Below are 12,581 nucleotides of genomic sequence, written 5' to 3'. Positions count from 1 at the left end.
TTCCTAAGAATTTTGAAAACGGATATAACTAATTAAGATTTTTTTTGTAGAATATTCAAAATAATTATTATTGTTTTTCTAATTCAAAAATAAATATGGCAATTTGGTTGTTACAATTTTTAGAAATAATTGAAAATACTGACAATAATTAACAATTCCAGAATCTACAAAATCTTTCCAAAAAAACAGTTTCAATGTGATTAAGACAGAATTAATTAATCAATTAATGTATTAACATTTAAAGAAATGGCATTCATCCGTAAATACTTCTGAACTTCAGGATTTATTTGCTAAATGTACTCCAAAAATGTATATATAGATTTTAAAGTTAGGAGTTTGTGATGAATCCTTAATTTTTTTTTTTTTTTTTTTTGGTAAGGTCTTTAAAATTTTCTTTGTCCAATGGTAGAGTCTTTAAGTAGGTTTCTTAAAAAAAAAAAATTAAAATGAAAATTATAAACATTTTTATTTGATAAAACTTAATAAATATTACAATTTCCTAAAAAAATTAACATACAAGATATAAAAACATATAAAAATACAAATAAAAAACCAAAATTTTGCCATATACGCTTAACAAAATCAGCTTTTAATTGTTGATGCATAATCCTATCACGAACTCGAGTTCGAATGTCCATAATGTTACTGAGATTTGAAGGCATATTTTATTTTGTCTTTTATTAGTATTTTTGATCCAATCAGAAAACGACACCTATGGGGCTCTTAACAATCCTTAAACCTCTTAACAATCCTTATATTAGAGCCAACTCTTAACAATCTTTAACTTTTCTTTTTTTCATTTATTTTAATTATTTTTAATTTTAAAGATTTTTTTAAGAAATCCATAAAAAATGGTCATTTTTTAGAGTTGAAACACTTAACTTGGTTGTTGAAGTATGTAATCAGTCCAGTCCACCTAAAAAAGAAATTTATAAGAAGTCACCTACAATAAATTAATTTATAAATGATTTCAAAATTTATATTTATTTAAATTTAATTTTATAATTAAGATAAATCGGTATATTGCTTCTTATAGCTTAGTATTGTTATTGGATGCTTATGGTGATTGAACTGTAGATGAACGAAGTTATTCACTTTGTGTCCCATCCACCAAATATTCCTTAGACCCACTTCTCCTGCTCCCATCCCAGCAGCAAAACTTAGACATATATGACTCCATAACTATAACAATCCAATTGCATGTGTAATGATTTAAATCAATCGATTAATGTTTATGATTTATAAAGAACTTTCGAGTCAACAAATGCATGTAAGTCACAAATCTTTTGCATCGATAAAACATATACAACTAAGATTTGGTGTGTTATAGATTATATAAGTCACATCTTGAAATATTTCTGTATCAAGTGTTTGTATAAGATTGGTTGAAATTTCACTCATGGTTCTAAATTTTGATCAAGCTGTAAATTTGTATATCTTTTAGATATCAGTTTTAACCTAAAAAAATCATTTGATCAACTTTTCCACATTAATACGAAGAGAAAAAAATCCAATTAATTGATATTACGGACGAATATCCATTCTGTCAGTAATAACCAACTATACCAACAGTAGTAATATGTTCACCCCATACATATGTTTATACGTGTAACTTACCGATTTTTTTTTCAAAACATGTTTCGCAACAATTTGTGATGGATTCCCGATAAAATATATCAATAATTCAATCATACTATATTTGTCACAAATTCGTTTTAAATTATTGATAACCTTTTTATTTTTTATTTTTAAACTATCAATAATTATATTAGCGACAAGATTCAATATTAATCGATAATCCATTAATCCGTCAAAAAAATACCGGTAATTACATTCTTTGCTTTTAAATTATTTTCGATATTTAGATTAATTTAAGTGGATAAAATGATTTAAAAAAAAACTAAAAAAAAAAGTTGATAAATGTATATGAGGATTTTGATAAAGAATACGTACTCTCCATTTGAAGTTGAATAGAGTGACACACTACTTTCGAAATATGTGTCTTTTGTCTTTTCACATTAATCTATTAATTAGCTAGTCTTCACAAAATAAAAATTAGAACAACGCATAGAAAAAATGCCGACGTTCTTTTTTTTTTTAAACTACAGACGGATCTTCCGGAAGAAAAAAAACAAATGTATAACAAATGACGATAAATACTGTTTACGGTCTGTCAAGTAACCAGCTCATTACCCCCACATGACCAGACTATACATGATCTTTCATTTTAACAAGCTCAACTTAATTAAAAATAATTTCTTTACCTGTAATTAACACTATATATCTATAACGACCTTGAGTCTTGGTCGTGGTAATTATCATTATTATCTCCCGACCAGCCGAAGAAATTGCTGATCCCATCGGACGCGGTCGTTTTATCTTTACCGTCGCCGGTGCAGCCTTGAGAAAGCAACATGCTTAGAGAATCTCCTTCTAGCTCTTCAAGATCTGCGAAGAAATCATCTGGCTGGTGCTGATGATCATGAAGCTCCGGTATATACGGAGCAATCTGATTATCCTCATCGTCTTCTATGTTTTCTAACTGCATGTCGTCCTCTCGTTCATCTTTAACGGCGGAGGATGAGAGAGAAGGAGGAGGAATGGTGGAGGAAGACAAATATATGGTGTTTTGGGAGCCAATGGATGATGAGGTTATGTTTGCGGTTGAGGGTTTGGAAGGATTAGGGTTAGAGGAGGAGGAGGAGGAGCGTGTGGAGCCAGCGAGAGCGTTGCGTTGAATGGGCCAAGGATGGTTATGTTCGGAGGTATATGTAATCACCAACATGTTAGGATCGGTTCGGCTCCTTTCGACTTGCTTTCTTGCTGAACAACCTTTTGAGCTGCTGCATCTATAGTAACCCCTGAGAGCAATTATATATATATATATATAAGTATTCATTATGATTAGCCAAACAAATCCATTACAATTACATGAATATAATTATTTTGATTGGTAAAAAACCATGAATCATGAAATTCATCAAGCATATATATCATTCTGTATATATACAATATATATAGAAAGATAAATTGAAGGATGGTTAAATGTTTTTGTTTAAATTTTGTTCTTTTTAAAACCAAAAAATGTTAAATTAAGAACGAAATTAATTAGTGAGAATTTTGTTTTGGTTTAATTTTGTCATTAATAAATTTCACCAAAATTAACATAATGGCTGACTTGTAATCGTAATTTTAATATTTGTAACAACTTGTCAAGAGAAATATTATTTTCATTGGTGGGTATATTGTAAACCAAATGTCACAATTATCAAGAGAAATGTTGTTACAAGTTACAACATAACGAATATTTGTAACAACTTGGGAGCCAAGAAAAATGTGGTTGTGAAAGAATCTTTAATAACGAATATTATCATATTTATCATACTATGATTATTTAATGTACGTAGTACCTTGGAAAAGGAGAGCCTTTGATGGGTTTCTGACCGTACTTACGCCAAGCCCATAGATCAGACGGAACCACTTCTCCGCTTGATCGGCTGTTCATTGCAGCCGGCGCCGGTATACACACCACCTTCTTTGCCTGACTCTTCCTGCATATACAAGTATATACATCCATACTTACAAACGTGTGGCTTCTAATCTATATATATATATACGCTACACGTGTGTATATATGTAAGTTGTGAAAGCTAAGTTTGATAGTGGACATTATTATCAGTTGGGTTTGAGATATGATGTAACGCAGTTATATGTTCTTTTAATTTAATTGTGACAGTTCATAGATTCTCCTGCATGTGTCTTCAACCTCAACCCTCCTTCCTCTGATGAATCTAAAACAATCATATATATATATATATATATATATATATAGTGTCTATATACACACAAATTCATGATTATGATATTGATCATGATAAAAGACAAAAAAAAAACCCTATAAAAAACTCAATAAAGGGAAGTGTCACACAAACCATAATGCATATTCTATTATTAGCAAATGCATGCATCCAACTTTTTCCGAATGTTTATAGCGATTGATAGTTTCCTAGAAACCTAGCTACCAAGTGGCCTAGAACCCTAATTCACTCTACTCTATATGATATCATAAAAATAATGTAAATTGGATCCCAATTATTTTATACATATAATAACTCAAAACCATCTTTGATTAATTTAATATAATATATATAAAGCTAACAATTAATGAATGATTAGATCCAAGATCAAGAAAAGTTAATATACTAAATTTTGTACCTTCTTTTAAGGCCTAGATTCCGAGGGGAAGATATCTGAATCTGCGACGAGAACGTGTTACCATCGACCAATAGACAGTTTCTAGGACTGTTTGTGTCTACGTTGATGATCCCTCTCGGCGAGGCGGCAGCTGCGGCTGCGACAACGTGAGCCGACATGGCCGGAGAATTACACGGAGAAGAATCATGGATGATGTTACTATGCGAGATCCGGATTCTTGGGAAGATACTACATTGACTCTTTATATGATCCTCCTCAAATACCTTAGGAACCAAGAAACCATTATTGTTGTTGTTGTTATCTCCGGCGTTCGAGAAATAGCTGGAGTTTGTGACGGAGTTGAGTTCTTGGAGGAGAGGATCGTTCATGCTCACAAAGGGATCTCCAAAGGGGTTTATGTGAAGATCTGACGGCGATGGTGGTGGATGCGGCAGAGGAAGAGGCCAGATGTTCGGAGGAGGAGTTTCCGGTGATAACACGTGGCCTCCGATTCCTCGTACAACGTCGGTTAAGTCTCCTTGAAAGTTTTCCATGTCAAGAAGCTCAGAGACGCTGCACATAATCTATAAATGACGACGATTTGGTGTGTATATACAACTATACGAAAGAAACCGATCGAAAATCAAGATAATATGATCATAAAGAGGGAGAGGGAGATAAGCGATAAAAAGAGGAGATTATGTTTCTTGCATAGTATTTGTGAGTGTTTTCTTGGGAAATTTTTTTATTTTCTTGTGAAAAGATTGAGAAGAAGAAGAAGAAAAAAGCTTGATGATGAAGAGAGAGACGCTGACTTTTCGTGATGAGAAGAACATCTTCTACCCCTTCTACATGTTGATGAGAGAGAGAGAGAGATGGAGAGATTTCATAAATATAATATCAACGGATATTAATGTTTAAATTTATGGACGGAAATATATAAAAGTTAAAGTAAGTGAGATACTCTATTTATTAATCATATAGATAATCGGATCGATGGCCAAGTCTTGTACTTTTTAGTTTAGATTATCTTTTTGAGTTTACTTGAGTTTGTGAAGTTCTAATATAATATTGGTTCTTGATTACTCGGCCCAAATAATTCGTTAGAATAGTAGTAATAAATAAACAATAGTACTTCTTTTCTGCCCGCAAGAAGAATAAAGAGATTCATATTATTGTAAGAGAACAATAGCACACTGTTTTTTGATTATACCCGGTCAAGTTTTACTAATCTTTAATTCATTAACGCAATTTGAAGAGAAAGATCTCTCATTATCTTCCATTTTAGATTACGATTTTTTGTCTTGACATAGTTTCATGACAAGATCACTCCAAAAAGAACTTGATCATTCATGTAAAAAGAGAATCATTTAACATCATATGGGCACACACGTATATTTTACGCATTAAATATGGGTATCACTAGCGGAAAGAGAAGTGATGAGTGATAAATCGAGATAAGAGCAGTTTCATTGGGAGGGGAGTGTTTAGATGAGAAACTTCCCATTAAGCAAAAAAAATAAAAGAGGAGAGAAGACAAAAATGTTTATAGTTTGAAAAACTAAAATACTCATTTTTACAGCTGTTTTATGTTGATTGGTTCAAATAATTAAAAATAATTAAATAATACAAAAATTAATATTATTTTATTTCTCAGATATCCAGTTGAGTATGTTTATTTGTTAACCAATGAGAATCTGTCATCCAAACGTTATGATTACATTTCTTTTTGTTGAATAGTTGAAATATGTTTGTCAGATCTATGAAAAAAATTTCTATTGAAAAATAAAATATTGCAGTTCATTTGTATTCAATTTTTTTTTTTTTTTTGATAAAATGTTCAACGTATTCTATATTTAAATGTTATATGGTATATAATGTGCTTGTCTTTTTCATTGGATTTCGATTTTTTTTTTTTTCTGTATAAAATATAACTAAACACCTTAATTAGATGATCATAATACGTCAACCCATCACAACAATATGTGAGATAATATATTAAAAAAGAGTATATTTAACAACTTCGCACAAGAACAAGTAAATGGCTAGAAAGTATATTAACCGTATAGAGAGGAATCATATCTATACAAATATATGTGGGGATAACATAAAGAAAGTATTAAGATTTGAATATTTTGGTCGACTTCATGATGAACACTTATGCCCACGTTCGTTCATTACAACTCCATCAATAGTTTTAAACTACAATGATCCACTTACAAAAATCTCTCTCTCTCTCTCTCTCACACACACAGACATATACAACTAGAATCTAAATATATAAATTAAAATAAATTATAAATTTGAGTCGAGAAAAATGGTCTCTCTAGGTTCGTCCGATCCATTAGATTGGAAATTCTCATGCGAGTTAAACAGAAACACATCAAAAATAGCACGTCATTAAAAGATACATAATCAATCAAATTTTTAACTATAATCAAATAAATTATGCACGAAGTTAAAACCAGTGGAGCTGGTTCCCAAGAATATATACATTCGAAAAGGGCCGGGGTACAATGTGATGCCTATACACAATAACACAAGCTTTCTATTATTATTATTTGGATATAATCACTTACCTTGAGACTATTGTGCACTCGTTCTCTTTGTAAATTGATTAAGATTAGGCTTTTAGGGTGATAACGATGTTTAAGTAATGAGTTATTGGGCTTCGTAGTTCGTAGCATGTAACCTTCTCTAAACACGTGTGCATAAATACTGACTTTACGTGCAATCTATCCATGGCCCTTTAAATACTCCCCAAGTTCATTACTTAAAAAAAAACCCTAGTCACACTCTTACTTCATGAAATCTTAAGTTACTTCAATTCTGTCGGTTTACTATTAAATATTTGGACAAAAAAAATTCTTAAAACTGTAGGTTAGTGAACTTGATTGTTTTTAAAAGATTTGTAGTTTTAAAGAGAAAACTTTAAAACTTGATTGTTTTAAAGTTCAATATTAAATTATCTAGATGATTATTATTGTCTTTTGTTTACCTTTTTTGTTCAATTTAATTTTCTATAATTTAACTTAATCTTTTGCATTTTATTAAAACAAAATTTCTGTTAATTGTTAGTATTATAAATATAAATAGGTAGCGTTTTAAATAAATTTTAATGTATGATTATTTTAGTTTAGGCGGACACCTTCGAAATAGAGAAAACTCTCTATGTATAGTTGCATTCCAATCTAAAAGGCAAAAAAACCACAAATGAAATTATGGTCTAGCTAGCGTACTATGACTTTGCAACTGAAGTAATCGAAATATAATGGCTTAGATGTCGTAGTAGTTGTGTCTCCCTCGTCTAGTAGAAAATACAAAAGTCAAAGAAAGAAAATATGTGTATAGAACAAAACAAAAAGGCAAAGAGTATTGGATCCATAATGATTGGTAAAATTCAAAAAGAAAAAAACAGATCTCCAGGATTGTCAAAAAGATAAAAGACTAAACGGTGAAACAGAAAAAACAAAGTAATTGCAGAGTGGAAATTAAGAACATGATTTTTTTTTTTTTTTTTTTTTTTTGTCAGATAGCTTTGGTTCTTTCTTCCTTTGTTGTGTCAGTACGTTCCATTACATAACTATTACTTTCACTCTCTTTTGTTTTTTTTTTTTGTTTGTTTTATTAAAAAGAAAATCATAAATAAAGTGTTTTATTCGGATTGACAATTCGAGAAAAGGTGAGGCAACAGTTCAATGGAAAAGAAACGATTTGACTAGTTTTGGATGTTTTCTAAAAATTCGAGAAAAAATGTTCACCGGAGCTCGAATCTCAGCTGGATTATTATTCGATTTCAACTCAACATGTAGTTACCAATCAAGGCAAGTCCAAAGCCACGCTTATGTACATAATGTTTATTTCCACGCTTATGTATGTAAATATTTAGAAATATAAAACAATTATAAAAGAGCAAACAAGGTTAGATAATTGGGATTGTATACCTATAAAGTTTCCTATATGCATTTTGGTTTTAATTCTCTTTTGAATGTTCACTGTTTTTACATTACATAGATACATGTATGAAAAGATGAAAAATTTGCAATTGAAGGACAATGACTACCCTTTTTTTTTTTTTTTAATTTTGCTTGGTTTGTTGTTAATCACTTTAAGTTTTCCCTTTTGATGATCATCTCCGGGAAATATTGTGCGATTGATTCGGATGTGAAAATGGTGATCCGGAAGAGCCTCTAGATCCCTCAGAGTAAATAGGTGAATCAAGCAAATCCTTTAAGGCTTGATTCTCAGGAGAAGGATACGGTGTTTCTGCGAGAAAGAAAAAGAAAAAGAATTGAATCTTCAATAGAAGCTAAGACTAAAGTTTTGAGACAAAGTTGAAGTTTAGCAAAGTCTTTGTTATTTTTTTACCGAACAGTGTCTTGAGAGATGGTTTCTTTGCTGTCTTACTCTTACGCTTCAATTCCGCTGTGTAGATAAAGTTCAATAATGATTAATGAGCCTGGTTAGATATAACCAACTCCGGCCAAATTTGTTCAAATGAGAAAAAAGTAACTAACCCATGCCAGGAATATTGTGTTCATCAACGATCTCAATATTCTTGAATGTATAACCAAGAAAATTTACATCTTTTGATGAGATCATCTGCATATATATAACTTAGTAAGAATGGTAGAACTTGATTGAATGTACTGCGAAGAAAACAAATGAAATGTATATATATATATACCTTTCTCCAAGGGCCAGACTTTGAAGAAGTTTGGCAAGTAGATGGCACCTGTAAATTAAAATATTAATCGATATATCGCAAAGACAGAAAAGCAAAAAAAAAAGGGCTGAGAATTATTAGAAGAAAGAAGTAGATGGTACTGAACAAACCTCATCAAACTTTTCAAAGTTTTGGGTATCAAGCTCATGCTTCACTTGTGGTATATATGGAGCATTTGACTCATATAGCCGTTCCCATTCGATTCCTCTAAACCAAGGGTGTGCCTTTTTGATGGGAAACAAATCAGACATCTTACGTGCAAAAACCATTTTAGAATTAAGCAACTTTGTCTTGAAAGGAATGAGAATAATGGTTTAAGTACTTTGATTTCATGAACTCCTTTGGTTCCAAGCCTCTGTTCAACATTGCAGAGAAGTCTTTGGATGAGATCTTTTACCTCGATGGAAAGCTTAGCTTCATCAGGGAATTTCAAGCAGGTTTTCCAGTTTACAATCTGCAGAGATAAACTGAGCAATTGTTTGATAAATATTATACTAGTCAAACGTAGTAGGGATAGGTCTTGGATCATATGCCATACCAAAAGATGGCTCACAACTATACTCTAGTCCAGTTAAATGATAGGCTAATTTTGAGGTAAATCATCAGGACTCATGAATATTCTCATGAATAAACTGGGCAACAATGTACTAGCAGGATATTTAAGCCAATTTATGCATACCTTTCTACAAGTTGCCAAAGGCTCTTCGGAATAGAATGGCGGAAACCCTACGAGCATCTCAAACATGATTGCTCCAAGAGACCACCTATTGCAAAACAGTTTTTAGAATATCAACTGAATAAATTATTTTGTAGAGTGTAAAAGAGAAGGGTTCTGGTTCACTAACCAATCGCACTCCATTCCATACCCTTTCTTCAGCAGCACCTCAGGGGCAATGTAATCAGGAGTGCCTACGGTAGAAAAAGCCTGAACAGTACACGAAACAGCCATCTTATTATGCACGGACTATATGGAAAGGTCACATAAATAACTAAAATAGGACACTTCCAAGGAGATTAAGGCACAAAAATAAAGTAGTTATATAATTTACTTCTCTAAGTAACAGAAAAACATGCCATTACACTTCATTCTAAGTTGGAAAAGAATCGTTCTTTATGGAATACTTCAGATGAACTTCAGGTCAGCATCCACCGAAGATAGAGATATAAGTGAATCTAGTCCATACCAGGGTCCTTCTGTTTTGTTGCCAATGTAAAAGCTGTTCCTGCTGAGTTCGCCTAGGTGCAGAAGGAGGCTTGGAGAGTCTGTCATATTCTGCTGCAGGCTTTGCATTCCTGTCAACAAGCTCCGCCTTAAAATCTGGAAAATTTTTGCTCTCCAGAGACTTGCTCAATCCAAAATCTGAAAGCTTGATATGGCCGTTACGAGTAATCAATAGATTATCAGGCTTTATATCCCTAAAAAATCAAAGGAAGAAACTAGAGTTAAACTATCACCACATATCAAGTGAAAGCTAATTTACAAGCACTGTACGAAAAGATACAAAAGGAAGCAAAAATAGAAGATTGTCTACAAAGATTCAACATTGTAAGGAATTTGATTAAATGTCAAGTAAGATGCAAACACGGAAAAAAAAGAACAATGTGAAAAAGCTTCAAATGCCAGTTGTTAGAACCTGTGGACGTAATTATGCTTATGGATAGACTCAATAGCCAGAATTGTCTGTGCAACATAAAAACGAGTCTCATCTTCTCGTAAGGTATCCTTTCGCATCAGCAGTGTCATCATATCACCTCCAGGGAGGTATTCCATAATAAGGTACAAATGCTCATCATCTTGGAAGGAGTAGCAAAGCTTGACGATGAAAGGACTATCCACTTCTGCAAGCACATTTCTTTCAGCCTTAACATGTTCCACCTAATAGTTACCGCACAAAAGAGGGGATTATTGTATTTACACGGATGTCAATGAATTGCCAATTTAATCACAAATGAACTCTTGGATTTATAGAAATGCTAACGGACAGTGCATTACCTGCCCTCGTCGAAGCATCTCGGATTTCTTTAGCTTTTTCATTGCATACACACTGCCAGTAGATTTTTCTCTACAAATTCTCACCTGGACAGAAATGACATATATTATTAAATCAACACCACGTAAGATTAATAAGATAGGCAACCACAAAAACAAGTGAAGAGATATACCTCACCGAAAGCACCTCGGCCAATGATACTCAGCAATTCAAAGTCATCAACCCCCATTTTCTGTCTTTGTAGACGCATATACTCCATTTCCTTTTTCTCAAAATTCTTTAATATATTCATCTTGTCTTCAACAGGAACATCAGCATCAGCTAAGTTTTGCTCCAAGATGCTCCGACTGTATTCAAGAGCGAGCTGATATCAGAAGGTTCAATCTAAACCAGTAACAGATTAATTCCGGTGTCTAGAAAACAAAGTCGGAAATCACAGCAGAAAAATAAAACTAGTCTCAAGTTCCACTAGTAACAACCAAAGCACAAGAGTACATAAACGAGTCACAGGAAGAATCGAACATACCGCTCTTTTCTTTCCTGGAGACTCTTCTTCTGAGTTTTATAATGATTCTCGATATATTGCTTCGCCGCAGCAACTTTCTGTTTAGTAGCATTAGATGGTGCATCATTCATAGGAGGTCTGCCAATATTCTTCACATTTCCCTCCTGTCCCCTTTTAGTAGGACTGGATTTATCGGGTTTCTGCTGCCGTATCTGGAACCAACTCCTCGTAGGTTCCGTTGTCATTTCAATCCAATATAATAAAATCGATACAGATCACTTCATAAAAACCTGCATAAAATCAAAACGAAATTCCTACGGCTTACTGATTGGTACATCACTCCAAATCCAAAAACCCAAATCTCACCGTAAATTCCGGAAACAAGATAAAACTTTCACTTCGAGTTAACGAATCCTACACACGAATCGAGTCTAATCACTCTAACATAGATACACATAAATCAAGTTCTGGATCACACACGCATGCATTCGAATCAAAACTTGTTTATAATCAAATAGTTACAAAATCAAATTCCAAACCAGATATGAACGAACAACGAAACCTCCATGCGAGATTGGAGAAGAAGAAAACGAAAAGTCAAATTATTCGCAAAGAAAAAGTAACTCGATCGGAGAAGATGACAAATTTCGCGAAAGGATCAAAGAAACTTACATCAACGAAACAACAAAATCAGAGATTTGATTTTTAGCACTCGCTCGAATTCGAACTCTTGCTTACACGCATTCACTTGAAAACGGAAAATTTATTTAATTAAAAAGATCTCAAAAAGGAGAGCAAAACGGATTACGAACTAATAACGTTTTTGGTGTAAAGGGTATTTTAGTCAATAGTTATTTTATCTGGAAGCAGTAAACGCCGTTAAAGTTACAGTCACGATGACTCGGTGGCTGATTAAAAATTTAAAACCAATACCGGTAAACCGGTTTTTAACTATTCCCGGATAGTAATCGGCTCATTTAGAGGAAAGCTAAGTGACACATGTCAGTAATTTGTTGGATTTGTTTGTCGACAAACGTGACAGCACGATCGCACGGAGTGGTTTTCAACGGGGTTGTTAACGTCATTAGAACAACTCCCGCGCGAATTGGATAAAAACGCGTTTTATTGGTAAGACAACATAGTCACCGTTCGTATGTAGGACACG

General features: G+C 32.8%; 2 protein-coding genes across 3 annotated transcripts; both read right to left on the bottom strand.

Annotated features, from left to right (window-relative positions):
• Positions 1-2,115: 2,115 nt before the first annotated feature.
• LOC9326947 (probable WRKY transcription factor 14) lies at positions 2,116-4,977 on the bottom strand. Its single transcript, XM_002890839.2, has 3 exons — positions 4,216-4,977; positions 3,411-3,551; positions 2,116-2,861 (listed from the first exon to the last, which is right to left on the bottom strand). Exons 1-3 carry the CDS (start codon positions 4,773-4,775, stop codon positions 2,285-2,287), a joined length of 1,278 nt encoding a protein of 425 aa, XP_002890885.1. The 5' UTR covers positions 4,776-4,977; the 3' UTR covers positions 2,116-2,284.
• A 3,153-nt stretch (positions 4,978-8,130) lies between these two features.
• Positions 8,131-12,202, bottom strand: LOC9329700 (serine/threonine-protein kinase tricorner). 2 transcript variants are annotated; one of them, XM_002890838.2, is made up of 14 exons: positions 12,089-12,202; positions 11,438-11,706; positions 11,084-11,258; positions 10,914-10,997; positions 10,555-10,796; positions 10,105-10,336; positions 9,766-9,845; positions 9,600-9,684; positions 9,243-9,374; positions 9,031-9,144; positions 8,882-8,929; positions 8,712-8,796; positions 8,563-8,619; positions 8,131-8,460 (listed from the first exon to the last, which is right to left on the bottom strand). In XM_002890838.2, the coding sequence occupies exons 2-14, from the start codon at positions 11,659-11,661 to the stop codon at positions 8,324-8,326; spliced, it is 1,695 nt and encodes a 564-aa protein (XP_002890884.1). In that variant the 5' UTR covers positions 11,662-11,706; positions 12,089-12,202; the 3' UTR covers positions 8,131-8,323. The 2 variants fall into 2 exon arrangements, with proteins under 2 accessions (XP_002890884.1, XP_020867388.1); XM_021011729.1 differs by lacking the exon at positions 12,089-12,202 and adding an exon at positions 11,956-12,052.
• Between the last annotated feature and the right edge of the window lie 379 nt (positions 12,203-12,581).

This window comes from Arabidopsis lyrata (assembly GCF_000004255.2).
Source record: "Arabidopsis lyrata subsp. lyrata unplaced genomic scaffold ARALYscaffold_1, whole genome shotgun sequence".
In the NCBI taxonomy this organism is placed as follows: domain Eukaryota; kingdom Viridiplantae; phylum Streptophyta; class Magnoliopsida; order Brassicales; family Brassicaceae; genus Arabidopsis; species Arabidopsis lyrata.
Note: the sequence above shows the minus strand (reverse complement) of the source record. Positions and strands in the feature narration are given on the sequence as shown.